The sequence below is a fragment of the Raphanus sativus genome, chromosome 8 (genome assembly GCF_000801105.2).
Source record: "Raphanus sativus cultivar WK10039 chromosome 8, ASM80110v3, whole genome shotgun sequence".
Classification (NCBI taxonomy): domain Eukaryota; kingdom Viridiplantae; phylum Streptophyta; class Magnoliopsida; order Brassicales; family Brassicaceae; genus Raphanus; species Raphanus sativus.
This window is the reverse complement of record NC_079518.1, coordinates 24,463,201-24,489,499: the sequence shown is the minus strand read 5'-3', so window position 1 is coordinate 24,489,499 and position 26,299 is coordinate 24,463,201. Positions and strand designations below refer to the sequence as shown.

At 37.2% G+C, this 26,299-nt stretch overlaps 5 protein-coding genes, 3 long non-coding RNA genes and 2 other non-coding genes across 13 annotated transcripts; 5 read left to right on the top strand and 5 right to left on the bottom strand.

Moving 5' to 3' along the window:
* Positions 1-654: 654 nt before the first annotated feature.
* Positions 655-1,110, bottom strand: LOC108820363 (probable carboxylesterase 4, mitochondrial). The gene has a single exon (XM_018593311.1). The coding sequence runs from the start codon at positions 1,108-1,110 to the stop codon at positions 655-657; it is 456 nt and encodes a 151-aa protein (XP_018448813.1).
* Positions 1,111-1,598: 488 nt separating this feature from the next.
* LOC108820362 (mitogen-activated protein kinase kinase kinase 20-like) lies at positions 1,599-4,294 on the top strand. The gene has a single exon (XM_018593310.2). The coding sequence runs from the start codon at positions 2,069-2,071 to the stop codon at positions 3,176-3,178; it is 1,110 nt and encodes a 369-aa protein (XP_018448812.1). The 5' UTR covers positions 1,599-2,068; the 3' UTR covers positions 3,179-4,294.
* An 8-nt stretch (positions 4,295-4,302) lies between these two features.
* LOC130498923 (uncharacterized) lies at positions 4,303-6,671 on the top strand. Its single transcript, XR_008937951.1, has 2 exons — positions 4,303-6,133; positions 6,230-6,671. It is a non-coding gene; the product is annotated as an uncharacterized LOC130498923 (long non-coding RNA).
* Positions 6,672-7,530: 859 nt separating this feature from the next.
* Positions 7,531-8,881, bottom strand: LOC108823064 (probable carboxylesterase 4, mitochondrial). The gene has a single exon (XM_018596292.2). The coding sequence runs from the start codon at positions 8,768-8,770 to the stop codon at positions 7,631-7,633; it is 1,140 nt and encodes a 379-aa protein (XP_018451794.1). The 5' UTR covers positions 8,771-8,881; the 3' UTR covers positions 7,531-7,630.
* Positions 8,882-8,957: 76 nt separating this feature from the next.
* On the bottom strand, positions 8,958-9,028 carry TRNAG-GCC (transfer RNA glycine (anticodon GCC)). Its single transcript has one exon. It is a non-coding gene; the product is annotated as a tRNA-Gly (tRNA).
* Positions 9,029-10,330: 1,302 nt separating this feature from the next.
* LOC108818929 (uncharacterized) lies at positions 10,331-15,001 on the bottom strand. Its single transcript, XM_018591884.2, has 18 exons — positions 14,666-15,001; positions 14,066-14,239; positions 13,792-13,973; positions 13,598-13,703; positions 13,435-13,511; positions 13,085-13,172; positions 12,739-12,925; positions 12,527-12,653; positions 12,342-12,410; positions 12,164-12,265; positions 11,983-12,078; positions 11,779-11,853; positions 11,571-11,690; positions 11,362-11,490; positions 11,184-11,261; positions 10,966-11,052; positions 10,792-10,878; positions 10,331-10,616 (listed from the first exon to the last, which is right to left on the bottom strand). The coding sequence occupies exons 1-18, from the start codon at positions 14,718-14,720 to the stop codon at positions 10,566-10,568; spliced, it is 1,890 nt and encodes a 629-aa protein (XP_018447386.1). The 5' UTR covers positions 14,721-15,001; the 3' UTR covers positions 10,331-10,565.
* Positions 15,002-15,327: 326 nt separating this feature from the next.
* On the top strand, positions 15,328-16,422 carry LOC130498670 (uncharacterized). Its single transcript, XR_008937611.1, has 3 exons — positions 15,328-15,458; positions 15,541-15,758; positions 15,914-16,422. It is a non-coding gene; the product is annotated as an uncharacterized LOC130498670 (long non-coding RNA).
* Positions 16,423-16,731: 309 nt separating this feature from the next.
* Positions 16,732-17,852, top strand: LOC130498671 (uncharacterized). The gene is made up of 3 exons (XR_008937612.1): positions 16,732-16,923; positions 17,031-17,404; positions 17,507-17,852. It is a non-coding gene; the product is annotated as an uncharacterized LOC130498671 (long non-coding RNA).
* A 1,432-nt stretch (positions 17,853-19,284) lies between these two features.
* On the top strand, positions 19,285-19,357 carry TRNAR-CCU (transfer RNA arginine (anticodon CCU)). Its single transcript has one exon. It is a non-coding gene; the product is annotated as a tRNA-Arg (tRNA).
* A 1,665-nt stretch (positions 19,358-21,022) lies between these two features.
* LOC108823121 (putative fucosyltransferase-like protein) lies at positions 21,023-26,290 on the bottom strand. 4 transcript variants are annotated; one of them, XM_018596383.2, is made up of 7 exons: positions 25,827-26,290; positions 25,584-25,744; positions 25,245-25,486; positions 25,061-25,165; positions 23,078-23,198; positions 22,773-23,003; positions 21,023-22,689 (listed from the first exon to the last, which is right to left on the bottom strand). In XM_018596383.2, the coding sequence occupies exons 1-7, from the start codon at positions 26,202-26,204 to the stop codon at positions 22,434-22,436; spliced, it is 1,494 nt and encodes a 497-aa protein (XP_018451885.1). In that variant the 5' UTR covers positions 26,205-26,290; the 3' UTR covers positions 21,023-22,433. The 4 variants fall into 4 exon arrangements, with proteins under 4 accessions (XP_018451885.1, XP_018451887.1, XP_018451888.1 ...); XM_018596385.2 differs by having other exon boundaries at positions 23,078-23,195; XM_018596386.2 differs by having other exon boundaries at positions 23,078-23,177.
* Between the last annotated feature and the right edge of the window lie 9 nt (positions 26,291-26,299).

The following is a 26,299-nucleotide window of genomic DNA, read 5'->3' as shown; positions in this document are numbered from 1 at the left end:
TTCCATTTTTTTCAGTTAGGACGTAAACCGTTCTTCTCCCCCAATTGATATTTACTTTTTCCACCATTTTCTTTTCTGTAGTCTGCTAATGATCATGCCAATGGATCAACAAAAGTTGCAGCCAACGTTAAATTCGACAAAACATTTCACTTCCCTTCCATTCAAAAAATTTCTGTGATAAAGTCAAAACCTTTTCTTTAGCTAAAACAGATGATTTTATTCAGTTTGTTCCTTTCACAAAACAATTTGCAGACTAAATTGCATTGTTTGATGACAATATAGGCTTTTGGTGTGTAATACTTTGTTAGGTAACCATCATGTATGTGTTTGTATATTCGAGAGTTGAGACGAAAGTGTGTTAGTGACTTTTCTACGGCAATTACAATTGGACTACAAGTCCATATATTGATAAACTTACCGAGTGGAGTATATCTACGTGATAGCTTACCGCAAAGTTCCTAATACGGGGATTTGATTTGTTTAATTTCTCATGTTTTGAACATTCATTGATCAGTAACTAATGCATTTTATTTCGTAAATATACTTGCATAACCAAGTTAAAGATTCTAAGAATGGATTATTCATTTGACCCTTTCAGTCTTTAAGACATGAAATTTTATTGGCATCAATACTCTGAAGTCAAGAAACATCTCTTCAACCTGTAACAAACTCGACAAACTTGTTCATGAACCTTGGAGCATTTTCAGAACCAGGGTTCAAGAGATGAAAGCAATGATCTTCATCTTCCTCCTCCATCACCTCCACATCTCCTCTCCACCCACTCCTCTTCACCTTCTCCGCGTACCCCAAACCTTGCCTCACAAACACATCCTTCCCAGCAACCGCAACCAAAACCTTCTCACATCCCAAATCAGAAAAATCCGACCCGGATCCGACTACATTAAACCACGGGTCGTCCGCTCCATCCACACTATTCGGACTAACCAATTTCTCCCAAACTTCCGCAACTCGCCTCCTAGCTTCTCTGTCTTGCACATCAAGCTCGTCGATCGGTTCTTTCCCCCAGAAAGCTGGATGCACAATCGCAGTCCCTTTGATCCTCGCCTGAAGCTTCTCCTCGCCGGCTCTAACGGCCATGTGATGCGCCATGTTGCCGCCGGCGCTATCTCCGGCGCTATCGCTTTTCTCTTACCGGCGCTGATGCTCTAAAAATTGTGATATTTCATTTAGTTATTGTGACATAAATAATTTCATTTAAGTAGTTTATATTTTTAGTAATATGATTGAAATATAGTAATAGTTCATGTGTATTACACTAAAAAAATCAATAACCTAATTCTATAGATTTATATATTTTATAAAAAATTGTATAATTATTTATTTTTAGATTAACTATAAATATATTTTTACGAAAACAAAACCAGAAATATGAAAATATCCCATATCAGTAAGTGTTTGAAAATATAAAGAAACAACTAATCCAAAAATTAAAGTACTAATTTTTTTTCTTATAACTGCTAAAATACGAAATTAATTTCTTCTGATGACAAAAACGGCTCTTCTGATGACAAAAACGGCTATGAACTTTATCAAAAAAAAAAACGGCTGTGAAATTTGTTTGTTTAATGTTACGCTAACGTTCAGATTGTTTAAACCGTCAGATTCGTTAAGATTTTTTATTTTCTCTGGGGGCTTCAAATTTTTTTTTTTTAGTAAAGTCAGAAAAGGAAATTATCTAACTCCAATTTCCTTTTTTTCGTGTCTGTGGACCGACTAATCTGAACCCCAAATCTATAAAAGACTCTCACACCTCCTGTCCTTCGCTCCACTTTCTTTTTGCTTCTCCACTGCGATTCAATCCTCGAAACCCTAATTTCTTTTTTGCAATTCCTTTTTCTGAGCGATTCTTTTCCGAAACCCTAAAAAGCCAACTGAACCCAAATCTAGAAAAGACTCTCATACCTCTTCTCCTTGGCTTCCACGATTTTCTTTACGCTTTGTTTTCTCCGTTGCGATTCAGTTTCAAAACCCTAAAAAGGCTCTTTTGCGATTTCTTTTCTGAGCGATTCTTTTTCGAAACCCTAGAAAACCAATTCCGATCGAAAAGATGCAGCAGTCCAACGAAGAATACGTCAAGTTTCTTGGAGAAGGCGCTTACGGTTACGTTAACCTAGTCCGCTACACTAATCCCGACGACGGCTCTTCGTTTCTCTCCGCCGTCAAGAACTCTTACGACGCAGACTACGACAGTCTCCGAAGAGAGTTAGAGATTCTTCTCAAACTCAGGGGATGTCCCAGGATCATTACGTGTCTTGGAGACTCTCTTCAACAAGGTCTAAGCAATCACGGTAACAAAGTCCACAGACTGCAACTCGAGTACGCCTCTGAAGGTAGCTTAAACGCTTTCTTGGATCGTTACCCCGACAGAAAGTTGCCGGAGCCATTGATTAAAGATTTCACGCGGATGATTCTTGAAGGTTTGGTCTCGATTCACGGACATGGTTATGTTCATTGTGACCTCAAACCAGACAATTTACTTGTCTTCCCTTCTTCTTCTTTGAGACAAGATTCAACATCGTACGAGATCAAGATTTCTGATTTTGGCAACTCGTTGGAGGTCGGAGAGGTTCCTCTGTTCTGGGAAACTGATTATCCGTGGGTGGGGACTCCCATCTACATGCCGCCTGAGTCTGTCCGTGATGGCGTGGCCAACAAGTCTCTTGATTTGTGGTCGTTGGGGTGTTTGGTGCAGGAGATGTACACGGGTGTGTTTCCTTGGCAAGGCATTGAACTAGATGATATCGCTACTCTTCTCATCTGTGGTGAAGCTCCATATATACCAGAGTGTTTGCCTTCCGATGCTAAGGCCTTTATCGAAACGTGCTTCTCTAGTGACCCTGAGGACAGAGGAAGCGCTTATGAGTTGTTGTCTCATCAGTTTTTGCCTCGTCCTGAAGTTGAAGAAGAGGTGAAAAATACGGTGGACAAGACAAGAAGCTCGTTTCTATTGAAGCTGTTGAAGTTGAGAGTCAGACGAACAAGTTTCAAGAAGAAACCAACTAAGGACGCTCTTGCTGTTGCAGATAAGAAGCCTCTGAAGTTGAGGTTTTTTCCGACAAAGGCCCAACAGTTTAAGAGAACTCTTAACAGAGTCTTAAGGTTGAAGACTATGCCTTTGAAGCAATCGACTGGCTACAATTTAGTTTCTGTTCATTAGTGTTTCTAGGTTGTAGTTTCTGGTTGATTAAGGTTTAGCATCTCTGTTTAGACTGTAGTTTCTGTTAACGTTTAGTATCTGATTGGTATGTAGACTGTAGGGTCTGTTGATAGTATCTCTGTTTAGGTTTTAGTTTAACTTTGGTATCTGATTAGTATGTAGACTGTAGTTTTCTGTTGATTAAAGTTTGGTATGTAGTTTCTGTTGATTGACTTTTAGTATCTCTGTTTAGTTTGTACATTCTCATGTCTCATTACAACATTAACTTTAAGTATAGCTGTTTAGTATGTTGATTCTGTTCATTAAGTCTTAGTATCTTTGCTTAGTATGTAGTTTCTGTTCATTATCGCTGTTTAGTATGTAGTTTCTGCTCATTATCGCTGTTTAGTATGTTGATTATGATTCACTAACTGTTTAGTATCTCTGTTTAGTATGTATCTCAGGTCTCAAATATGTATGTTACCACATTATAACTGTCAATAAAATAGTTCTTTTCCATTTGGTTTTCTCGCTATACATAGTTCTCCTCTCTGCAAACCCCATTCTTTATCTTTCTACAGTGGTTACTGGTTAGCAATCGAAAAGCATCTTTTAATACACTTGAAAAGAAACGGTTTATGAATGGTCTTTAGCTTATCATCATCTTCAACCCTAAATAAACCAAAATTGGAACAAGCTTTTACAACCTAACAACAAAGTTCCCTTTATTCGAAAACTTTCTAGTCTGGTTTGGTCTGTCTATATGTGTTTAATTCATATACAGATAGAGAGCATTAGGACCTTTGCGTTTCCAGATATAAAGCATTAGGCTAGGCTAACAAAAGAGTACTGGAGACTACCAAAAGACCACAGATCCAACGAATATAACCTAGAGTTTCTTTGACTTCTCCACAATATCTCAATGTTGTGAGTCGTGACAAGAATCATTGACTTGATTATTAACGTTCCAAAAGCTGCTACAACCAGGTCCTTTTATTATTATTTTTTTCATCAAAGATTTATCTTTAAATCTCATCATGTGTCTTGCATATTGGCAGCTCTTTGAGCTAAAGTGTGGATGCTATGGGAGATGGGTTAGCTATGGCAGCTTCATAGTCAGGAACCTCAAAGTACATTAACGACTGGAGTATATTTGGTTTCCTATGTTTGAGTCTGTTTGTGCTTCAACCACATTGAGAAGAAGAGAATGTTATGTAGCAGACTCATGAAAGTGGTGGAAAGCAAATGTTTTGTTTAAAAAAAAGTTAGGTGTTATGGTTAGTTGAGAGCTAGTCATAGAATTATGTATAAAGCCGCCACTATATCTCTACTGAAGATTATACAAGATTAGCCCAATGGTTAGTTGGTCCTTCTTGACCATAGAACTTCCCCCTGTCTTGGTGAATCAACACTTTCATGAAAAACCAGTAGAAGAGTGACAGAAACTGTTCCTCAGTCTTAAAAATTCAGTAGCGTGAGGAAGAGGCCAGTGTGATAGAAGGTAGAAGAAGTCTTTATCAACTGCAGAACCTTCACAAAATCATGGATGGAGAAAGAAATTTCTTAGCAACGAGCACCACACAATCAAGATTCTGCTCAGAGCTATCTACATTCCAAAATGTCGAAATGAATCACTATCACAGATAATTAATTCCAGAACATCAACTCTGACTTTATCTTCAAACGGGAACAAAACCTGCAATAACCATCAGACTATAAACCACGAAGAATAAGGATAAACAAAAGAGATGAATAAAACATATTAAACGATTTAGAAAATCAAATCGAAGGATGAACAGATTGATTGAAGGAAAAGCTCAAAACGAAGAACAAAGATCGTTTTAAGGAGTTAGATGTTTTTAGTTAGTAAAGTCCCACATCGGAGGAACCAAACTTTTGCTTGTTGTATATATACGTTTAGCACACTCTTTCTGTACGTCGAGCTTGGTAACGCGGGCTTGTAATCCAAGTGGAGACTACGAGTTGGTGGGACATTGGGCCGATCTCTTTGGGCCGGGTTCGGATGTGGGCTATCTTCTGGCCTGTCCATTCCAAGTCGGGAGTTGAGTGGTTGGACTCGAGCGAAGGCTTGTGGTTCGGACACTCTTAGAACGGAGGAGACTGCGCGTGAGACTGGTTTCACAGAGCAGCGTCCACCTCCCGCTCTTGACGGTGGAAGGATAACGGGCCGTGGCCTTCTGAGCCCATTATGACCCAATAAGCCGGCTCTCAATTGGACCACAACTTTTTTTTTGAAGATTTTCTTCTATTAAAAGCATGAGAAAAAAGAAAACAAGCCAAAGAACTTAGTGTTTGGACCTCGCCCTATTACAAAAAATGGCCGAAACTCACATCAGAGAAAGAAACTAGTGGAAAAAATCTAGCCCATTTGGTTTTCTGATTCGAGAGATAGCAGAGGCGATTAGTGCGGAAATTGCAAGAGCAAAGGAAGATGTAAAGGCGGAGGTGATGATGGAGTAGTTGCAAACCAGAGTTGAAGCATTCGAGAGGCTCCGATCGGGCTTGATTCTCAGAAGCTCTGGAACTTGTTTCTAATGGTTATGTCGAGAATAGAGGAGATGGTAGCGACGGTCTTTTGAGTATTGCGGTGGAGTCGAGCATTCCTTTCTTGCCAGATGGAGTAGATGACGGCTTGCCATACAATGAGTTGGAGTTTCCTGCGCCACGGTAGACCTGACAGTGATTGCATGCAGTTGAGAGAGTCGCTCCAGGTAGTCAGGGGGCCGATGTTGATCCGGCGAGAGTGATGGGTCCATAGCTCAGAGGAGAAGGAGCAAGCAAAAAACAAGTGATCCCTTGATTCCACTCCTTGATTGCATAGAAGACAAGTTGCAGGAACGGTGAGCCCCGACGAGAGAAGCCTGTCACGAGTCGGGAGTCTATTTAGGGTGACGAGCCAGGCGTGGAAGCTATGCCGTGGCACACCACCAGAGTTCCAAATAGCTTCTTTCCAAGGTACATTTTGCTCATGATTTTTCAGCAGTTTATATATCTCTCCAGTCTGATACTTAAGCCAAACTTTACCTTCTATTGTCCACTCATACTCATCAGGTAGTTGGGATAGAGTAATTGATGATAGAAACACTTGGATTTGCACTTGGCAATCAGAGCGGACCGCTCTAATATCCAGTGATCACCGACGAACAAATCCTGAAGTGTTGCTAACCGAGAGATTCCCATTGAGTTTGCTGCGACAGGTGCCAGGTACTTCTGAACACTTTCCACCGGCGACCAATTATCCGTCCAAAATCTTACCTCACTTCCATTTCCCACCCTGACAGTGATCCAATCATATGCAGTGCGCCCAAGTTTCAGCAGTTTATTAGTAAATCAAGAGTATTTTTGCTTCTCCTTAGTTGTCCAGAAATTGCTGAGGGATCCTTTGAGAAATTCCGTCTGATAATACTTTTCTCCACCATTTTCTTTTCTGTAGTCTGATAATGATCTCATGTAATGACAATGGATCAACAAAAGTCAAACCAACGTTAAATTTGACATCAGATATTATTAAGCACGTCGAGGATAATAACCAAAAAAGCTTGTCATCAAATAAGTTTCTTGAGGTTCCATACGTTCTTCTTCTCCAGTTGATAATACTTTTTCCACCATTTTCCTTTCTGTAGTCTGATAATGATCTCATGTCATGACAATGGATCAACAAAAGTCACAGCCAACGTTAAATTTGACATCGTAGATATTATGAAGCACGTCGAGGATAACAACCAGAAAAGCTTGTCATGACACGAGTTTCTTGAGGTTCCATTGAGTTTCGAGAAAGGTAACTCCTACTTTCATTTCACTTCCCTTCCGTTCAAAAATTTCTATGATCTTCAGAAAGATTTTCTTTAACTAAAACAGACGGTTTTATAAAGTTTATTCCTCCTTACACAAAACAATTTGCGGACTATTATATTATTTGTTGACAGTTTGGGTTTTGATGTGTAATACTTTGTTAGGTAACCATACATGTATCTGTATATTCGAGAGTTAAAACGAAAGTGTGTTACTGATTTTTTATGGCAATTACAATTGAATACAAGTCTCATATGGTCAGGAATCTGATAAACTGGAGTATATCTACGTGACAGACATGAATATTAATAAGATTATATGATATATGTGCTGAATTTTCATAAAGGAGTATTCTCAGGAATAGGCTACTACTACATCTGTATAATATAAAATGGCAGCTTAACGCAAAGTTCCTAATGCATGAAAACATAAACCCTCTCTCACACCAATAATCATGCTTCAATTTGCTTGTACTTTAGCCACTTTGCTTGTTAATTCCTCTGCTTGATCTCTGTTTCCTCTGAACATATGCTAATGGCAAGGTTAGCTGACAGTTTGGGTTTTGATGTGTAATACTTTGTATATTCGAGAGTTGAAACCAAGTTAAAGATTCTATGAAAGGATTATTATTCATTTGACCTGAAGTCAAGAAACATTTCTTCAACCTGTAATAAACTTGACAAACTTGTTCATGAACCTTGGAGCATTTTCAGAACCAGGGTTCAAGAGATGAAAGCAATGATCTTCATCTGCCTCCTCCATCACCTCCACATCTCCTCTCCACCCACTCTTCTTCACCTTCTCCGCGTACCCCAAACCTTGCCTCACAAACACATCCTTCCCAGCAACCGCAACCAAAACCTTCTCACATCCCAACTCAGAAAAATCCGACCCGGATCCGACCACATTAAACCACGGGTCGTCCGCTCCATCTACACTATTCGGACTAACGAGTTTCTCCCAAACCTCCGCAACTCGCCTCCTAGCTTCTCTGTCTTGCAAATCAAGCTCGTCGATCGGTTCCTTCCCCCAGAAAGCTGGATGCACAATCGCAGTCCCTTTGATCCTCGCCTTAAGCTTCTCCTCGCCGGCTCTAACGGCCATGTGATGCGCCATGTTGCCGCCGGCGCTATCTCCGGCGAGGAAAACTCTGTCGAAGTCGGCGTGTTCGTTGATCCAATCCACGGGACCAGACTCGTCTGAATGAGAGAGGATCCACTGGATCGCTGACCATGCATCCTCGTACGCCGCCGGGATAGGATTCTCAGGCGCGAGGCGGTACTGAACCGACACGGCCAAGCAATTCGCGGTTCTGACGACCTCCGTGAGGAAATTGTGGTAAATGGGGGAGAATGGAGAGCCGATGAGCCAAGCTCCGCCGTGGATGTAGATGAGCAGCGGGAACTTGTTGTTGTTACCGGCGACGAGTTCAGTGGATTTGTGAGGGAGGAAGAGACGAACGGAGAGGTTATGTTTCTGTGAGTACACGATGTCCTTTGAAATGACGCCGTTTTGTGGGGTGAGAGAAGCTGGGACGGTTTCAGTGCCGGCGAGACGCTCGACGCGACCGTCTTTGTAGATCCTGATGAATGGAGGATGTTCGGAGACGAGATCTGATGAAGTTTGTGAAGAAATGCAACGGAGGGTAGTCGGAGGAGTAGATAGCCGGCGGAGGTAGTGGCGGCCGGAGACGATAACGGCTGTCTTTGAGAATGACAGCGACTGGTAAGAGCGAGGGAACTGGGGAAAGAAGAGAGAAGGCAAACAAAGTGAAGAGGTAAGAGCGATTCGCCGGAGCATGGCTACTGGAATATATTCTCCGACAGTGATTGCTTAGTGTTAGACAAAGAGTACCTTATCCAAATCTTTGCTGGAGAAGTTAAAATTGGACCACATGTTCATATACACTGTCTCGCAGAGGTGTTTGATGCGTCGTCTTAACTGTTTTCTTTTTTAAGTTTTTTCTTAATTGGGAAAAAAAAATAAGTGCACCAGCCGGGAATCGAACCCGGGTCTGTACCGTGGCAGGGTACTATTCTACCACTAGACCACTGGTGCTTTTATAAATCTTTTAACTCTTAAACATTTTCATGATTTCCTTTATTCATTTCCCCCATCTAATTTGTTCTGCATAGCTGTTTTGATTCCTGGATATAGTAAGCAAACTGGCTTATGATAAAGGAAAATGAGAGAAAAGACGTCTGAGGTTCATATAGGACTTTCAATTATAAATGTTGTAACCTATGAAGCACGGAGACGGCAATTCACTGCCGCCAGCGGCGTTTCCGGGACGGGGACGTGGTGGGGACGGCGTGGGAACGTTTCCGAAACGTTTCAGAGTCGGTGGAGACGGCAAAGATTTGTGGAAACGGCGTAGTTAAGTTTTGGAAACGTTTTTGAAACGTTTCTTATGTAAACTCAGTATATTTTTTTGGAAAACAAAAAAGGAAACACGTCATTTAGTTAAACGATTAGGGTTACAAAGTTCTAAACCATTTTTTGATTTTAATCTTAAACAAACTCTTATTGTCTTCACCTTCTTTCTTAATTGTCAATTCTCATCATCTCTTAGAGAAACACAGTAGGTACTATAACAAACTCTGTTTTTTGGTTTGTCAATTACGTATGTGTGTTGTTTCATGGTTTTTCAAATCATACGTACATAAGATATTATAGTGATGTTTTATTTTTATATTATGACATAGTGATGTTTTATTTTTATATGGTGACTATGATTTGGTTTAAATATTTATGATATATATATTATATATATGTATATATATTTTTATAGGCGTATCCATGCCATACCCGTATCCATAAATTTTAAGTTTAGCCGTTTCCCGTCCCCGTTTCCGTCCCCGTATCTGTGCCCGTATCCGTCCCGGTGCAACATAGGTTGTAACAAACATTTTATTTCGGTTGGTGAAAACATATAAAAACAAATATTCAAGAATCTATTGTTGAATGCATATAACATTCAACTTCAGCTTTTGTGTACCATTCCCTCCTGCAGCTGCAGTCGTACTGTTTCACCTGACTTCATTTGTGCTGCATGTCAATCACGTAAAGATAATTGGAATGCTGTCAGACAAACTTAAAATAGCAACTTCACAAATTGTACCAGCTGCAGTTGTACTGTCTCACCCAACGTTATGTATATATATATTGTAAGAGATTATTAGTAAAAGGTCAATAGAATAAAAAGTTTGGTTTTAATAGAATAGATGTTAAAATTTTCATGTGTACAGTTTTTTGATAACTTAATTTTTTATCTAAGAAAAGAATACAACTTTGTACAGTATGTTTTTTTTTCTTGTACAGTATGTTAAATAAATGATTTTAGCAGGCTCAGGGAAGCAATCATGTAAATCATCGTGTCATCATTGCCTATAACACGAAGAGAATCAAATATGCTATAATGCTCTTAAACGTACATTTAGTTGAGAGCTTATTAACGGGAGAGTCTACATGAGACCAAACAGTTTATTTCCCATACTTAAAATGTAAAGCTAAACAACTTCGTATCTACGAACTCCAATCCTAAGATTTCTTTCACTGAATCTCAAACTGGATTTGGATTTGTCCTTGTTTTTGTTCACAGCCTCGACGTTGTCTGCTCAAACGTATGATCCATGCAAACCACAACCTGCCCAAAATTTAGAATAATAAATTGCATAGCTGAAAATGTAACAAAACCTCCAACTTGCTTTTTATGAATTAATCTCTCTGGAAATGGGCTTTTTGAACCGTGTGACCTTATAAAATGTGTATGTTTCCATGTTTCTTAAGCCCCATTAAAAAAGAGGATTTTATTATTTTACCTTTCCGGTGCTTTTACCGGAATGTAGATACTCAACAGCGTCTGAAACAGTGTTTAGGCCTATAAACTTTTTCTGATCAATACCAACCTACCAAAGGTGACAACAAAAAGGCGAATTGGTAAGCAAAAGGAACGTGTGGTGTAAGGTAAGACCCTCAAGCTTATTTATTATTACCTTAAGCTTTCCAAGAGAATAAAGATTGAATAACTTTTCAAGATTTTGTTTCCAGAGTTGACTATATTGCACCAGAAAGAAACCGGCCTGCAAACAATATTCATTTGGAACAAAATCAATTCAAGTAACCAATATGAGTTTCTTAAGTCAACATTCTAGGTGTAGCAGTTTGATTCAAAACAACATTTTCAAAACTAGAACTGAATGTGATAACATACCACGGTTTGGCTTTTTGCAAGAATTTTCTCGCACAGCCCTGGATAGTTTGCGGGCTGCCATCCCTTCTCCCCTTGATACTGACAATAGATATCAAGTTGGAATATACAACTTCAAAATCTTAAATAAACACACAAGAACTGATGCATAGAGAAACAAAAGATGTTAATGATAGGCAACCTGAGAGATCATTCCAATCACTATGAGTCGTCCGTAGACAGCAAGAGCATTCAAGCACAGATCAAACATTTTACCACCTACAGATTCATATATGATATCCACACCCTTTGGAAACTCTTTTTTCAGGACCTGTGATGATTATATCACATCATGAATAATATAATATTCTATTAAACCATATATATATATACTAATATATACAAACCTACCGTCTTGATATCCTCGGTTTTATAGTCTATGACTCGATCTACCCCGAGCTCTTTTAATAGCTTGGCCTTCTCTGATCCTCCACAAGTGGCAATCACCTTATTTCCGGCTAACTTTGCAATCTGCATAGAGAATTTCACAAAACATATATTTAAACTACAGAACATAAACCATTAGAGATTCAACTTCAGACTTGTCACTTGTGTATACCTGAACTGCGAACTGTCCAGTCCCTCCAGCAGCAGCAGTCACAAGTACCGTTTCACCTGATTTCATTTGTCCTGCCTGTGAATCCCACAAAAGAAAATGAAAAATTTTCAGACTTCATCTTTATGTTTTGAATGATACAAGATAAAATACACAACATGGTTAAAGTATATAGTTAACAAAGTTATCTGTAAATAAATCAGGGACCTTTTCAAGGGCGGTTAAAGCAGTTAATCCTGAGGTAAGCATGGCAACAACTTCTGGATCTGGCCTTGGAACAGGGAGAACGTGCTTAGCAGAAACCTATATCAACAAAAAAGACAGGATCACACTGTTACCAAAGCGGCCTTGGAAAAAAAATTCTCTAAAGGTCTAGGGACTCTCATACTATCATGTATTCAGCATATGCTCCAAATGTCATAACAGCAGCTGGAGTCCCAACTTGCAAATTCTTAACAGATTCTCCCATCGCTGCAATTAGTCCAACTCCCTGACAAAGTAAGTGAAACAACTTAAAGATTTTTGAACATGTCCACCAAAAAAAGCTAGGAGGAGTTAAATTACACCTCAAATCCAGCATCAAAGGGAAGCTTAGGCGAGCCACCGCTAAAGTAACGACCTGAGCTGAAGTTTACCTGCTCATGGTTTACAACAAGAACCCATCATATTGTTTAGACTGATATATATATACTCTCATGCTATGTGTGGTATGATAAGCTAAATGCAAAACTCTAGAATATAAAGATCTTACATCACTTGCGTTAACACCAGCATAGATGATTTTGAGAAGAACTTGTTGAGGTCCAATGGGTAACTTAAGTGGTGTCCGGACTATGCTGGTAGCATTGCGGAAGTTATGAGACAAGGCGTGTACAATTCTGAAGGACAGAGAGTAAGACATGAGTCTAAGAGTATATAGAAATACAACATGTTATGGTCTCACGTAGTCATATATTAACTTACATCTTCTCGAAGCTTTGAGGAAGTTCAATAGCTGAAGTTACTTTGAAGGAAGTTTTTTTGCGGGAACTTGAAGCGACCAAGTACTTTGCCTGTTCCATTGGAGTCGGCCAATACTCCAAACCCCTGCGGTTGCTAATCCATAGACATGCACCGGCTTTACTCTCGTCGGTTATAAGCTCAAAAGCCCCTAAAGATAGATAAAAGATTCACAATAACTAACACAGTATTCCAATTCTTTCTGTACTACTTACTCCACATTTCACTTAACCAATCAACCATGTGGGAGAACCCTAGTTTGATTAGTATGAAAACATAAAAAGAAAGTCTTTAAAGCATTGGAACACACCTTTAATCAACATGTCCATTGGCATGTAACCGCCAATTGACTGAAGGAAGGAAACACCAATACCTTCAGCTAAGTCCGTCTGGATAAACTGCACAACACAAGTGCAGAACCAAAACTTTAGGCAACACCTCAGCTATTTTGGGTTTGTAGCACATATACTGTATATGATATACATGACAGATATTTTATGAAGTAACACATGATGAGAGAAAAATGAAAAAGTCTTGCCTCCCCTAACTTCCATGTCTCAGGAGTTTATTTTATTCATACATATTGTACCATTAAACAGATAAACAGAGCATAACAAAAAAAAAAAAAACTGAGAGATATTAGATATAACTTCTGCTTACTTCAGGGCAGAGCACATTGATGCGGATCCCTTGACGCTTGAAATATGCTAATGATCTAGTAAATAACACAACACCGCCTGTAGAAATGGTAACACATTGGAAAAAATAAATACAACAATAAACATATGAAAATAAATAAGAAACAGACAAGTAAGAACAAAACCTTTGGCAGCAGAGTAGATAGGATCAAAGGTCATAGGATAAAGACCAGCGGCTGAGCCCATGTTAATGATAACTCCAGGCTTTTGTTTTGCTTTCATGGCTTTGATCTACACAAAAAAAGGAGTGCTAAGACTTCAGTTGGGAGTTGTATGAAGTTCACTAATTTAAAAGGTAATAAGAGAAGTGAAGACTTACTGCAAGCTGTGTGCATTCAACTACTGCAACAAGATCCACATTAATGGTGTGTCTCCATGATTTTGATCCATCAGTGTCATCTTTATCAAATCTTAGAGGATTAGAAATCCCAGCATTGTTTATGCAGATATCCAGTGTTCCAAATGTGGCTAAGTGCTTCTCAAAAGCAGCAACAAGATCTCCTAATCTCACATGTTTTTAGAGAATTAATTACAACAATGCTAACCACAATAGTTTTTGTTACTCGTTCTCAGAGAGGTAGAGAGAGACTGACCTCTATTAGTGACATCACATTTGACAAAGATAGCGGAAGGAGAGTTTAGAGAGGGATGGAATGGAGCATTGGCCTTTTGAACAAGAGAAGTAGTCTCTTTCCCTTTCTCCTCGGAAAAATCAACAACAGTTACAAAAACACCTTTCTCTGCAAGAGCCAAACAGAGTGCTCGACCTACACATTTTCCAATCACCAAAAAGAGAGAACACAACACTGTATTATTTACTTTGGTTACTCTTTTTTGCATTCACTGTACAGAGAGAACAGAACAAAACTAGTAGATATAAGACAAAGGAAAATGAAAATAAAAATAGAAACGCAACATAAGTGAACGATAGGGTTCTGAATCTTTCTTACATCATCATGGTAAGAGTACGATGTATTCGTACAACATAGGAGCTAAAAGGCAAAAGAAAAAAAAACGTACACACACGTACGTATCTAACAACGGATTCGTTACGTAAATCTAAGAATAAACCAATTAATAAAAGTTATATTTTCAAATAGACAGAGAAAAAACTATACAGAAGATATCAAGAATCAGAATTTTTTTTTTTTTAAGAATCAGAATTTTTTTTTAAGAATCAGATTTAAACTAACCGATCCCAGAGGCGCCGCCAGTGACAAGAGCGGATAGGCCAGGCTTGATCTCCATTTATTTTGAGCGAGCTTCGATTTAATTAAGGCAGCTTCTGAGAAGTCGTAGCAGGGCAGGGGTAGGAGAAGAAGATGACGATTGATGGATGAAGATTGAACCTCGAAGGTTGAACAAGAGTGGCCCCACTTGATATATATAGATAGATAAAGCCCCACCAAGTGTTCTCTTGTGACACGTCTGCAAATTATACAAGACACTTGTCTCGGAAACCCGGTTTGTCTTAACCTGACGCCTAAAAAAAACACTACACTTTTTTTTTTTTTTTGGGAAGCCTTCGCCCTCCGGGGCTATTAGAGAAGCAGCTTCGTTACGAAAGTAATAATAAAAGGAAATCGATGAATTTGTTTTAGACGAAATTTTTTGAAAAAAAAACAATTGAAACGTTTTGCACTTATACTTTGCTAGTTGATTGGAACGTACAATCTATAATATAATGAGGGAGTATCACTCCTCCTTAAGGGACACGTGTCCTTTTTTTAAATAATGGGCTTTCTGTTTTGTGGGTTTTGATCATGTGTACTGTTTATTATTGTGTTCTGTCTGTTTTAAAGGCTCATACATCTCGAGGCTTTCTCGATATTTTTCTCCGTAGCTCTCTGGCTATCCCTCTTCCTCTTCCTCCTCCTCCTCCTCCTCCGTTCTTCTTCGGTAATGGTGGTCATTATTTCTTTTCTCGACACAACGATCCGGGCTTCCATAACGTTTCTCCAATCCTCATTTATATAGAGTCTCGAGGTTAGCTCTCAACCATTTTCTTTTGATTTCTCGCACCATAGCTTCCGGCCTTTTGATTCCATTGCGAAAATGACTTCATCAGCTGCCTCAGACGCCATCTCTGCCCTTGCCGTCGTCTCTGACGTCGCCGCCTTCTCTGTAGTGGCCACCGTCTCCGCCGTGGACGCCGTCCCCTACTCCACCTTCGATTCACTCCGACTTGGCAGATCCGTCGGTAGGCTCCTCTGATTCTGGGATGCTAAGGACATCAACAAGAATGGGGAGCTTTTGGGAATAACCATTTTGCTCCTCGATGAGAAGGTGATGGTTCTTTCCAACTTAGTTGCATAGATTTAATCAAATCGATATATGAACTTGATTATTCTTTGGTTGTATGTGAAAACTCTTCATCTTGATTTTTTTTTCCTCTGTGAAATTTTATGAGATGCTAATAAGATAATCTTTTCTTATCACAGGACCATGTGATCCATGGTTTTATCCGAGCTAACTGGGCCAGCCATTACCGGTCCTCTCTGGCGTCTGGTTCAATCGTGAGACTGGAGCGTTTTGATGTTGCTAGGGTGTCCCAACTGTCGTCTTCTCCGAGATCCTTCGTTTGATGCTGCTTCCTCTTCCGGGGTTCAGTTTTGTTACTCGATCTATCATATGTAGTTTGACTCTTCCATATTCATTCATTCTACCATCATCCCAAACGCTTCATAACCTACACAAAAACCACTAAATATATAGTTGAAATTCGAGAAACAACCTCATCTCATTAATTGTTTTGTTTTTGGTGATAGTTTTTTTCCTGGTGTGTAGATGTAGGGATCACAAGATTGCGTTGTTGAAGGTATGTGGTGATTAATCGCGGTTTCATTTGGATCAGTTTTTTTTTTCTTCATTTGAAAAGCTGTGGCTTTTTAGTTTTAATGTTGATTCATTTGACCCTGCCTGGCTCTCTGGTTTGTATTGCTAATGTGAGTCCATGGGTTCTCACCAAAAAATGGTTATTTTTTTTGTTTTGTTTCGATAAGGTTAGCGAGATAGCGATTGCTATAAGGTGTGGAAACAAATGGTTCTCAAGTTCGATTTTTGAATGAGAACGTGAAAAAGTATCAGTGTGACGTTACCGTAAGCGGTGAGCTTTATTTCATTCTCTGAGATTCTGAGCTTTAGAAAGAAGGCAAAAAGGTAAACTTAAGGACTCATTTGGGTTGATACCACACAACAAATCATTTTTCTAAAACGTTAGTAACCCTCATGCTTTAGGACAGGAACAGCTGTCATTTCCTCACCAGGTATATATATACCTCTCAGCCATCAAAATCTACATTTAGAGTAGATATTAAAGATAACAACAAAATGTTGCAGGTGGTTTCACTTTGTTAAGCTCCGTCTCTACTACATGACGCAAATATTAGAATGATGTTTCCACCTGATGTTATTGAAAAAGCTAAACATTTTCTTTTCTTGAACTCAGGAGGTTGGGTATTGTTACATTCACTAAAACTCATTAGTTAGCCAGCTCTCTGCATATTGATTTAGTGTGGAAAAATCTGAAATTTATTTCCTTTCTCTGTGTGTCATCAGGAGCTTATAGTGACTCAAGAGATCTTCTGGAAGTTAGAGAAGAGGTTGCTGAGTTCATTGACGCCATGGGTACCCAGGTTATTGCTTTCAGCTTTGTTTTTAGACAACTGAGATGTATTTGTCGTAAAAGCAAAGCCAGCTCAGGGTTATTATTTGTCATCTTCATATCTCAGGGACCAAGAACTAACATTTTTCACTGATGGATCTAGCAGAGGTGTGAAACAAATCTAGAACTATGTTATACACGGAGAGGGAGACGGGGTAATGCTCTGTCCCAAGAGGTCTTAGTAACTGCTACAATTTTACTTCTGACACTTCTTCTCTAGCTATTTGCACCACCAAAATTTCTCATTGGCCGATGAATCGACCAAAAGGTACGGCCTCATAATCTAAAAGACTAAAACCCTTCAAAATGATAACCATTGTTCTTTGTAATCTAACCTACTCAACATGTCCACATGAAACTGTTATTTCAGGCTTCATTGCTCTGAAGGTGATGATGAGATGAATGGGTGTCATATTTTCCCCGAAGAGATGAGATCAAAGCTTATTACTGTGTCCTTGCGGATTTGTCTATGTCTTTTCTCTCATATGGAGATCAAAGTAAATGATAAGCTTCCCCCAAACAAGTATTAGAAGACAAGTGGTAACAGTGGAGACGCAAGTTACCAAAAACGTGGCGGTAGTACATGTCGATCGTGGTACTGGTACATGGCGGTAGTACATGTCGATCGTGGTACTGGTATACGTGGATCGTCTTCATCATTTTAAGAAAGAATCATTAATAAGTTTTATTGTTTAATTCTTTTTGCTTGGCTTAGTAACACAACATATTATTTGTCTACATAGTTCGTGATAGTGACGTTGTAATACACGCGTTTTCGCGATACCAAATGAGTTATATTTGTTTTAATATGCTGAGCCATAGCCATAGCCATAGTTATAACCAGAACAGTTTTTAAAGACTCCTATGGTGTTGCTGCTGAATGTTTCAGAACAAGTTTTTTTCGTCTAAACTGATTACAGAGCTTCAGGAAACACAACTAACCAAGGTACACTAAAAAAATGGTCACTCTAAGAAAAAGAACAAAACAAAGATGTTGCAAACTATATTCGATGCTCGAAGAAACAACATATAATAAAAATATAGTGATTCAAAAAGGTCAAATATTTTCGCTAAAACACAGTGTAACTCTGCTCATTAAATGCCTTCCTAACACGTGAAACTGATTCTACAATTGCTTGCACACATAAACTCCACTTTAATTTCACGACCACCTACTTGGTTGGTCAAAGCAAATGGAAATGGTTAATATTTTAAATTCACCCCCACAAACTCCATCCAAACTCCTACTCTAAGTCTTCAAGATCAACATACATAAGTGTGAACAATAGTTTTTAGAAGACTAAAAATTAGTCATTTAAATGTTACAATATATGAAACTCAAAAGCCATTCTACAGTGTGTAAAATTCTCTTCACCCAACCTTAAAATTTTAATCTTCAGAAAGCGTAACAGAATGGTAGGGTAACAGAATGGTAGGGGTAAACTAATAGACGTCCTCTCCACCAAAAACAATTACATTGCATTACTTTTTTTATAGAACTCTCTAAAATAAGAGTAAACTTCAACCAAAACTAGATAAGATATGTCACAAAAAAAAGGAAGGAGATAAATTGTACTGAACATCAAAGAGCAGAAAACAAAATAACCAGAAACAAGAAGTACGAGTATAATAGCTCTTCTAAGAAGTAGGGAGGTGGTAGACTCAAGACATGAAACAAAACATACGCATGCAAACACAACAAAACAAAAACACTACCAAAAATATAATGAAGGCCGATCGAAATAGAAATCATAAATTGTAACACAATCAGAAAATCAGAGTCATTGTAAAAAGGAAAACACAACGCAAACAAACCCCGCGCTTGCGCGGGGTGCGAGCCACTAGTGTATTTAAAAGATTGTCTTCTTTTTTCTGATTGTCTTCTTTTTTCTGAAGTTCCATTTTTTTGTTATTTCTATATTATTATTTTAAAAACAGCACTTATTATTATTTTTCTGGACAACAAAACAGCACTTATTAAATGATCAAATTAAACCCATATACAAAATACCGCACCACGCAATTTTTCTCTTATCTAAAAATTATGCTGATATTTCTACTATGTAAAAGAACGTGTTGGTAAAAAAAACGTGTTGGTGTATCAATGTTAAAAAGGAATAAACTTGCTTAGCTCGTAATTATCAACAAGCGCCTGTAGCTCAGTGGATAGAGCGTCTGTTTCCTAAGCAGAAGGCCGTAGGTTCGACCCCTACCTGGCGCGGTTATTAACTAATATTTTACTTTTTCAGTCATGTCAGGAATGGCAAAGATGTTTGATTCAATTCGAAAAAAGAAAAACTGAATATGAATAAACACAAGGTTTCTCTAGATAGCAAATATGAATAGTATGATTATCCTCATGAAGTAAGAGGAGCAAATAACAATGATCGATGGTAATGCAACATGGTGTTTGATCTTATGGTCTCACACAAAAACAACACTTTGAGAAATCATTCACTCCATAGTCATTGGCAACTGAATATTTCTAAACCAAGAACTCCAAAGGCAATCAGACTCAGGAAATCAATCTTCTGAAAAATGAACAAATGAATCAAACAAAAAAAAAATTAAATTGTAAATTGATTACTCAATTCAGCTCTTGATAAAAAAGATTATGGTGCAATCGAAACCAAGCTTATATCGAGATACAGTAGACGTTGAAGACATTGGAAGCAATTTATGTTGGGCCCAACCGGTATATATAACACAGCCAACAACCGGTCCGGTGATATCAGTTTCTTTTGTCCCATAACCTTAATGCCTCCACTCGGATCACAAGCCCACATTACTAAAGCTCGGCATATATTGAATGTGAGCTAAACTTATATAAACAACAAGGAATGATTTGTTTCTTCTGAGGTAGGCTTTAGAGCATCAGCACTGGGTAATTTCTCAAGCTTAGTCTCTAGACAATATCATAATAGTATTTTTAACACAGTTTTATTTTGAATTAAGATTAAATGTTTAATTTTAAATTAGAACTAATCCCTCACTTGTATTTGGAAGTTTCTTCATAACCATAAGTTTCTCTTTAGATTTACCTTCTCTTTCGTACTTTAAACTTTTTAAATATTTTTTCTGTTAAGAAATATGAAAAGATTCTCCCACTAAAGATGCCCTCAGAACATTTCCATCGGTGAATATGTTCTCATGGATATCTAACAGATTTAATATTGATAATTTTATTAAGATTCAATTATATTGATTAAATTTTAAAACAAAAAGAAAAAGCAAACCAATCATACAAAGACAGACACAAAGATAATATCCAACCTTTTTTGGTGCTCCTAAATCACAACCGCTTTTTACTATTTGTACATTTTTCTATTTTTAAATATTTTTGAACATATAAATAGTGTTCTGGAACTTCTTTAGATCCCGCCGATAGTGTTTTCTTTAAGGCATTTTATCACAGATATTTTAATGTGGAGTTTTTAGCGTAATATAAGAACCGTCTCTTAATTTTGACTAAGAAAAATTAAGAACCATCTCTTAAATAAGATATTCAAGAGATGGTTCTTAGTTTTTTAGTTAAAGTTAATAGATGGTTCTTATATTACGTTAAGAACCTCACCCATTCTCCTTCTATACGACTGTCGTTTCCATAAATTTTGTTTTATTTCTTCTTTAGCACGCAGTTTCAATTTTCCTTAAATAACCTGATGGATTCGTCTTCATTAATGCCTGCTTTGTAATCACTATAGGATATTTAAGACTGCGTACCAGTTTCAGTCAGTTATACGTTTGAAATAAAACTAAACGAAGACAACCTCGAATCAAGAACTCAAAGGCAAGGGGTTATAGATTATATATATGTTCCTTCTCAGCTTCGTGACACACAAGATATCATTGAATATTACGGAACCATGCAGGTAATACAAAAGCATTTCAAAAAGATGATAGTCCAATGAAACCAGCTTGATTGAATTACATCGTGCGCGAAGAAGACACTGGCACACCCAATTTGGAAGAGGGCAAGAGCTCAGTATATATAACCTCACAACACTACCGGTTAAAGAGACAGGTCCGGTGCAAAGAAACTGGTCTAAAGTCCCACCAACTCATCGTCTCCACTGGGATAACAAGCCCACGTTACTAAGCTCGACGTACTCTTAGTGTGAGCTAAACTTATATATACCGCAAGGAAACTTTTGTTTCTTCCGATGTGGGCTTGGTGATTTAAAAACAACACTAGATCATGACCCGTCCGACCGGGCGGATTTTTATTATTTTGTAAACGCGGATTAAATAAGAACCTCTAAATTGAAAATTGTGTTTGATCATTTTGAAATAAAAAATTTACTAACCATGGTGATAACCGAGATGAACTTATGATATGAACTGATGTTCAAAAATGATTTTTTTAACAAAATATTATTATGGCATCTATTCAAATAAATTTCAAACGTTAAATCGATTCTATTAAAAAAATATTAGATATTAGTTGATTCATTGATTTGTATACCTTGCGTATGTGTCTAATTAATCTATATAATATTATTATATATGTCTAGTTAATATTATTACTCAGACCCGTGCATATACACATAATTTTCAATTTTATTAATATCTCTAAACTAAGATAAAATAAGTAATCAAACATTTGTTAAACTTTTGGGTTTTTATAGAATGAACATTTAGGTTGACAAAAAATTCTGATGAATATTTATAATTGACTACTATATAATTGAAAACTTATATCAGAGCACTTTCTTATATTTTATATTATATTAACAAATATACCTTCTCAAAATTTATATGTATTTTTAAGGTTCTGTATTAAATTCAATTTTAATAAAATTAGACATTATGTAAAATACAGGTAAATAGAATCTACACAAATATTTGTACATTATATACATTGTGTACAACCCGAAGAAACTTTTAAAATTGTAGTAGACGTATGCAATTATGCAGCAATTCAATAATGAAAAGATGAAGTTACTAATCTTATGCACATGAATATATTTCAAATCTTTTAGTAACGTTTTGACCATTTATTTCCTAAACCAATCAAAATATAAGGGAAGACTTATTAATGAATGCATGTGAATATAACTTTGTAAAAAAGTATATTTAATTTAAAATCTTACAAAACAGTAGCTAGGTCCAACAAAATATTTCTGTTTTAATAAGATAGATATCACTCCCAACGACTTCGTTTCACGTAAATTTCGTTTTGTTTCTTCTTCAACACGCAATTTCAGCTTTGCTTAAATAACCGATTATGGTTTCAGTCTTCATTACTGCCTAAGACTTCGTAACAGTATCAGTCAGTTATGCGTTTGGGAATGAAACTACACGAAGACAACCTCGAATTTAGCACAAGGGTTGTGTTGAATGTGAGTACTTAGACTCGAGTTCCCCTCGAATTTGAACTTGTACAAAGCTTGTCTCTGCGTGAGGCCAAGCGGGTAAATCCTGTGCACTCTAAGCTCGTTGTCTCCTTTTAAGCTTGGAGGCCTTTCCTTCTTCCACACCGGCTCATGTTTTAAAGACTTGAACTTGGCCACAACTGCAGATTCCAGAGCTTCCAGAGTCAGATGTTTACCCCTGGGGATTGGACAAGAACGGTTTCATCATATCATGTGTTTGATTGATTAAGTAAGTGAGTAGTTAAGTAAACTTTCTTTTACCTCAGAAAGATTGATTCCATCTCAAATCGGCCTCTTTCTCTAACAAAAACATGATAAAGTGTGTCTGATCCTCCCCTGGTGCACTTGCAAGGTCGTTTCTTGAAACTAGGACTTTTCTCTTCTTGCTCTTGGATCCTTGTGGCTAGGAATATGCAGAGACGACAAGAAGAATGCACAGCAGCCATGTCAACAAGTGCCTTGAAAGAATCTGAAGGACCCTCGTACTTCCATCTAAATCAAAAACAGATGCATGAAGCTTTTCAAGAAGAAGTTATTACACACATTCACAAAAAAAAAACACAGACCTGAGTGTCTGATTATAAGCAGCAGGGTTAGCTGTGAGATACTTCATTCTCTTTGCAACTGGCTCCACATCTTCCATACTCTTAATGTGAAGGAATGAGTCTGAAGCAGGCGCAAATTCTTCTATGTTAGGAGCACCAACAACCACAGGGACAGATCCTGAAAGGAAACGTTTAACAAATTGCTTATTTATCCTTATATACTAAAGCGCAAGTCGCTTCGCCAATCAGAAATTGACACATAGATTAAAAAAATTAAAACAAAAAGCAAATGAAAAACGAAAACTGAAAAGTTAAAATTTTTATTTGACAAATCAAAATATTTTATTTGGCCACTTCGTTGACAGTTCTTCTTCCTTACCACGATCACCATTCACCAACACTCTCCAAATAACTAACTCTATATTATTTATATCTGTACAAAGTTATTTTATATATAACTGCATCTTGCTACAAAAACAGATTTTGTCCCATTCTCTAATCCAGAAACCCGACGAAGATATCTTTCTCTGCTTCTACCATGCTCTTTATTTATCAAACCTCACCTACGTACAAGATTTTTATTTTTTTTTATTTTTTTTATTATTTTTTTTTTTACGTACAAGATTTTCTTAGAAAAACTCAATGTTCTACTTCATTTCCTAAACAAAAGATCTGAGACGGTGGAAGCTAAATAGATATAACAAAGTGAGTTTATATCTGTCTTACATGTTGCTCTTCGAATTTTTTTCTTATTTTTGAAAGCTTCGAGTGCTTAAAAATGTATCCTAAAACTAACAAATAACGATTTACTGATGCAAATTTAAAAGATGTAAAAAGAGCAGAGAATCTAACACTACCCAATCAACAAAAATGGAATTACAGGTATAAATATCATATTTTACTAAAATTTTTATCGTAAAAATATATATCGTATTTAAAAAAATATATATATATATATATATATATATATATATATATATCGTATTTTGTATTGTTTTTTTTGAATTGATATTTGTTTTTTCTTCATGTTCTGGGAAAGATAAAGTAAAAAATATTAGTTCTTTTACAATTTCTGTTGAAATACTACCTGTAGAGCAAGTATACATTTCTTGGTTTATTTAAAATCAAAATTATGTATAAAAAGTAGAGAAATTATAATGAAATGTCCTTTATATAAAAAGATAAATATTTTAAAAATAAGATTCATAATTGATAATTTACCTTCAGTGTGTTATGATGAAACTGGAATTTTGCGAACATATTTGCATCTCAAACCAAATGAAAAATTTCAGTGTAAAAATATTTACATTCTGTTTATGTATATTTAAGCATAATAATATTCACAGGAACCAAAATTAAACTGTTATATGAGAAACATAACAAAAGCCAGCAGAAACTGCAATCAAATAAAATGAATTGAAAATTAAACTGAAATTTTAAAAGACAACTATTAATCAGTTTGTTCCTCTAAAAAGAAGAGAATATTACATTGCGTAGTAACATGAATCAGGTAAATACACTTTAAAAAAATACACTCTTTTAATATAATAAATTAATATTTTTCTTCTCCCCTACGCAGTAGGGGTATAATACTAGTTTATATATAACGCTCTTGACCTGCCACTTCGGGTAGTTCAGAATTTGAGTAGTTCGGTTCGACCAAAATCTCACCGAACTGAACCAGAAAAAAGTTTGGTTCGGTTCAGGTAGTTCAGTTTCTAAAAAATTTACCAAAACTAACCGAAGTTTTTGGTTCGATTATATTTCAGTTAAACATTTGGTTAAACTCAGATAATTTCGGTTAATTTAGTTTAAAATTTTGTTTAATTTGGTTAACAATTTTTTGTTTTGTTATTGAAAAAACCAAATTAATTGCTGAAAGTTTTTTATAAACCTACTGAACTGAACTCGTAACTGAACTAACCAAAAATTTCGGTTCGGTTCGGTTCAACCAGCATGCCTAGACGCTCTAATCAAATCCTTATTATGGAAGCTAAAACATACCAGCAACAAGAGTCTGGAAGAACTTCTCAGTGACATAATCCTCCTCATTAGTATTCTCAAAAGCCAAACTAAACTTGTAACGCTTAAGAGCTTCAACCTTGTCAACTACATCAACAATTGTAAAAACAAATCACATCAGATCTTTCAAGTATAACAATTAGCCTTTTTTAATCTCTATACATACCTTCTCCATCACGGTTCCGATGACAACCACCATAAGAATCAATCTTGATCCTACTCTTCATCAGGGCTTCAAGTGCTTTCAGTCGAAAATTCGGAGCACCACAGTTAGAAATAAAAGCAGCAGCGGTAGCCTTCTCGGTCTTGGGCTGGACCGGAGCCATTATATCATACTCAGCCCATGAAAAATACCCAACAGGAACATCTGATGAAAGACTAGTGGTCATCACAATATCGTAACCACTCCTGATTGAACGAACCAACAAGAACATATTAAAAATGTCACATCTTATATCCAAAAAAAAAAAAAATGTCACGAAGAAAGTGCTTAGTGCTTACCCACCGTCGTGCGTGTGAGATATCGTTTTCAGGATAGTACTGAGCTGATTCCATGGAACGGAGAATAGAAAGACTTCCAGGTTGGTTACCTAATCCAAACGCAGCGTCTGGTGCTCTACCTGAGCTATCTCCAAATGTACAATCTATGGAACATGATTGAAAGTCCTAGAATTTGAGAGACAAAATGGAATCAAACACATGTGTTTGGTCTTTGTTGACACAAATCTTTAGAAAAAAAAAGTTATACCTTTTGACCACCGTAGATAAAGATTGGATCTTTATTGAAATCTCTAGAGTAAGTCACTGAGTCTTGTCTCGTCAGCCACTCCTCGCAGCTCTCCGACATCAAGTCGATGTTCTGGTCGGATCTACCCGGCGGAGACTGGGTGAAGAAATCGGTCAACGTGTTGACTAAAGAGACTTTATCGAGGCGACCAAGGAAGCAGATCTCGGCGATGACTACTAGAGCCACGCAGATTGGTAACAAATTCGATAGCTTTCGTTTGATAGATAAAGAGGGAGTAGAAGAGGAAGAGGAAGAGGAAGAGGAAGAGGCATTTGCTACGGGCAAGTCGTCGTGGGTAGCTCCGATTCTGGGTCCTCGGAGATTGGAGAAAACACCCATGAAAAGAGAGTGTCTCTGTTTCTACGAGGTTTCGGGGAAGGAATGGTTTAAATGTTGTTTTGATTTAGACAAAAAGGTTGAGAAAAGTGAATTAA

What these genes read in the sequence shown, in the direction of transcription:
- LOC108823064 (XM_018596292.2), bottom strand. Translation starts at nt 8,770, where the DNA reads ATGCTCCGGCGAATCGCTCTTACCTCTTCACTTTGTTTGCCTTCTCTC.
- LOC108823121 (XM_018596382.2), bottom strand. Translation starts at nt 26,204, where the DNA reads ATGGGTGTTTTCTCCAATCTCCGAGGACCCAGAATCGGAGCTACCCAC. An exon ending in TCGGAACCGTGATGGAGAAG is followed by an intron (nt 25,166 to 25,244) that starts GTATGTATAGAG and finishes TTGTTGATGTAG; the next exon opens with TTGACAAGGTTGAAGCTCTT. An exon ending in ATGGAATCAATCTTTCTGAG is followed by an intron (nt 22,690 to 22,772) that starts GTAAAAGAAAGT and finishes TCCAATCCCCAG; the next exon opens with GGGTAAACATCTGACTCTGG.
- LOC108818929 (XM_018591884.2), bottom strand. Translation starts at nt 14,720, where the DNA reads ATGGAGATCAAGCCTGGCCTATCCGCTCTTGTCACTGGCGGCGCCTCT. An exon ending in ATTCTCTTGGAAAGCTTAAG is followed by an intron (nt 10,879 to 10,965) that starts GTAATAATAAAT and finishes CACCTTTGGTAG; the next exon opens with GTTGGTATTGATCAGAAAAA. An exon ending in CCGGTAAAAGCACCGGAAAG is followed by an intron (nt 10,617 to 10,791) that starts GTAAAATAATAA and finishes AATTTTGGGCAG; the next exon opens with GTTGTGGTTTGCATGGATCA.
- LOC108820363 (XM_018593311.1), bottom strand. Translation starts at nt 1,110, where the DNA reads ATGGCGCATCACATGGCCGTTAGAGCCGGCGAGGAGAAGCTTCAGGCG.
- LOC108820362 (XM_018593310.2), top strand. Translation starts at nt 2,069, where the DNA reads ATGCAGCAGTCCAACGAAGAATACGTCAAGTTTCTTGGAGAAGGCGCT.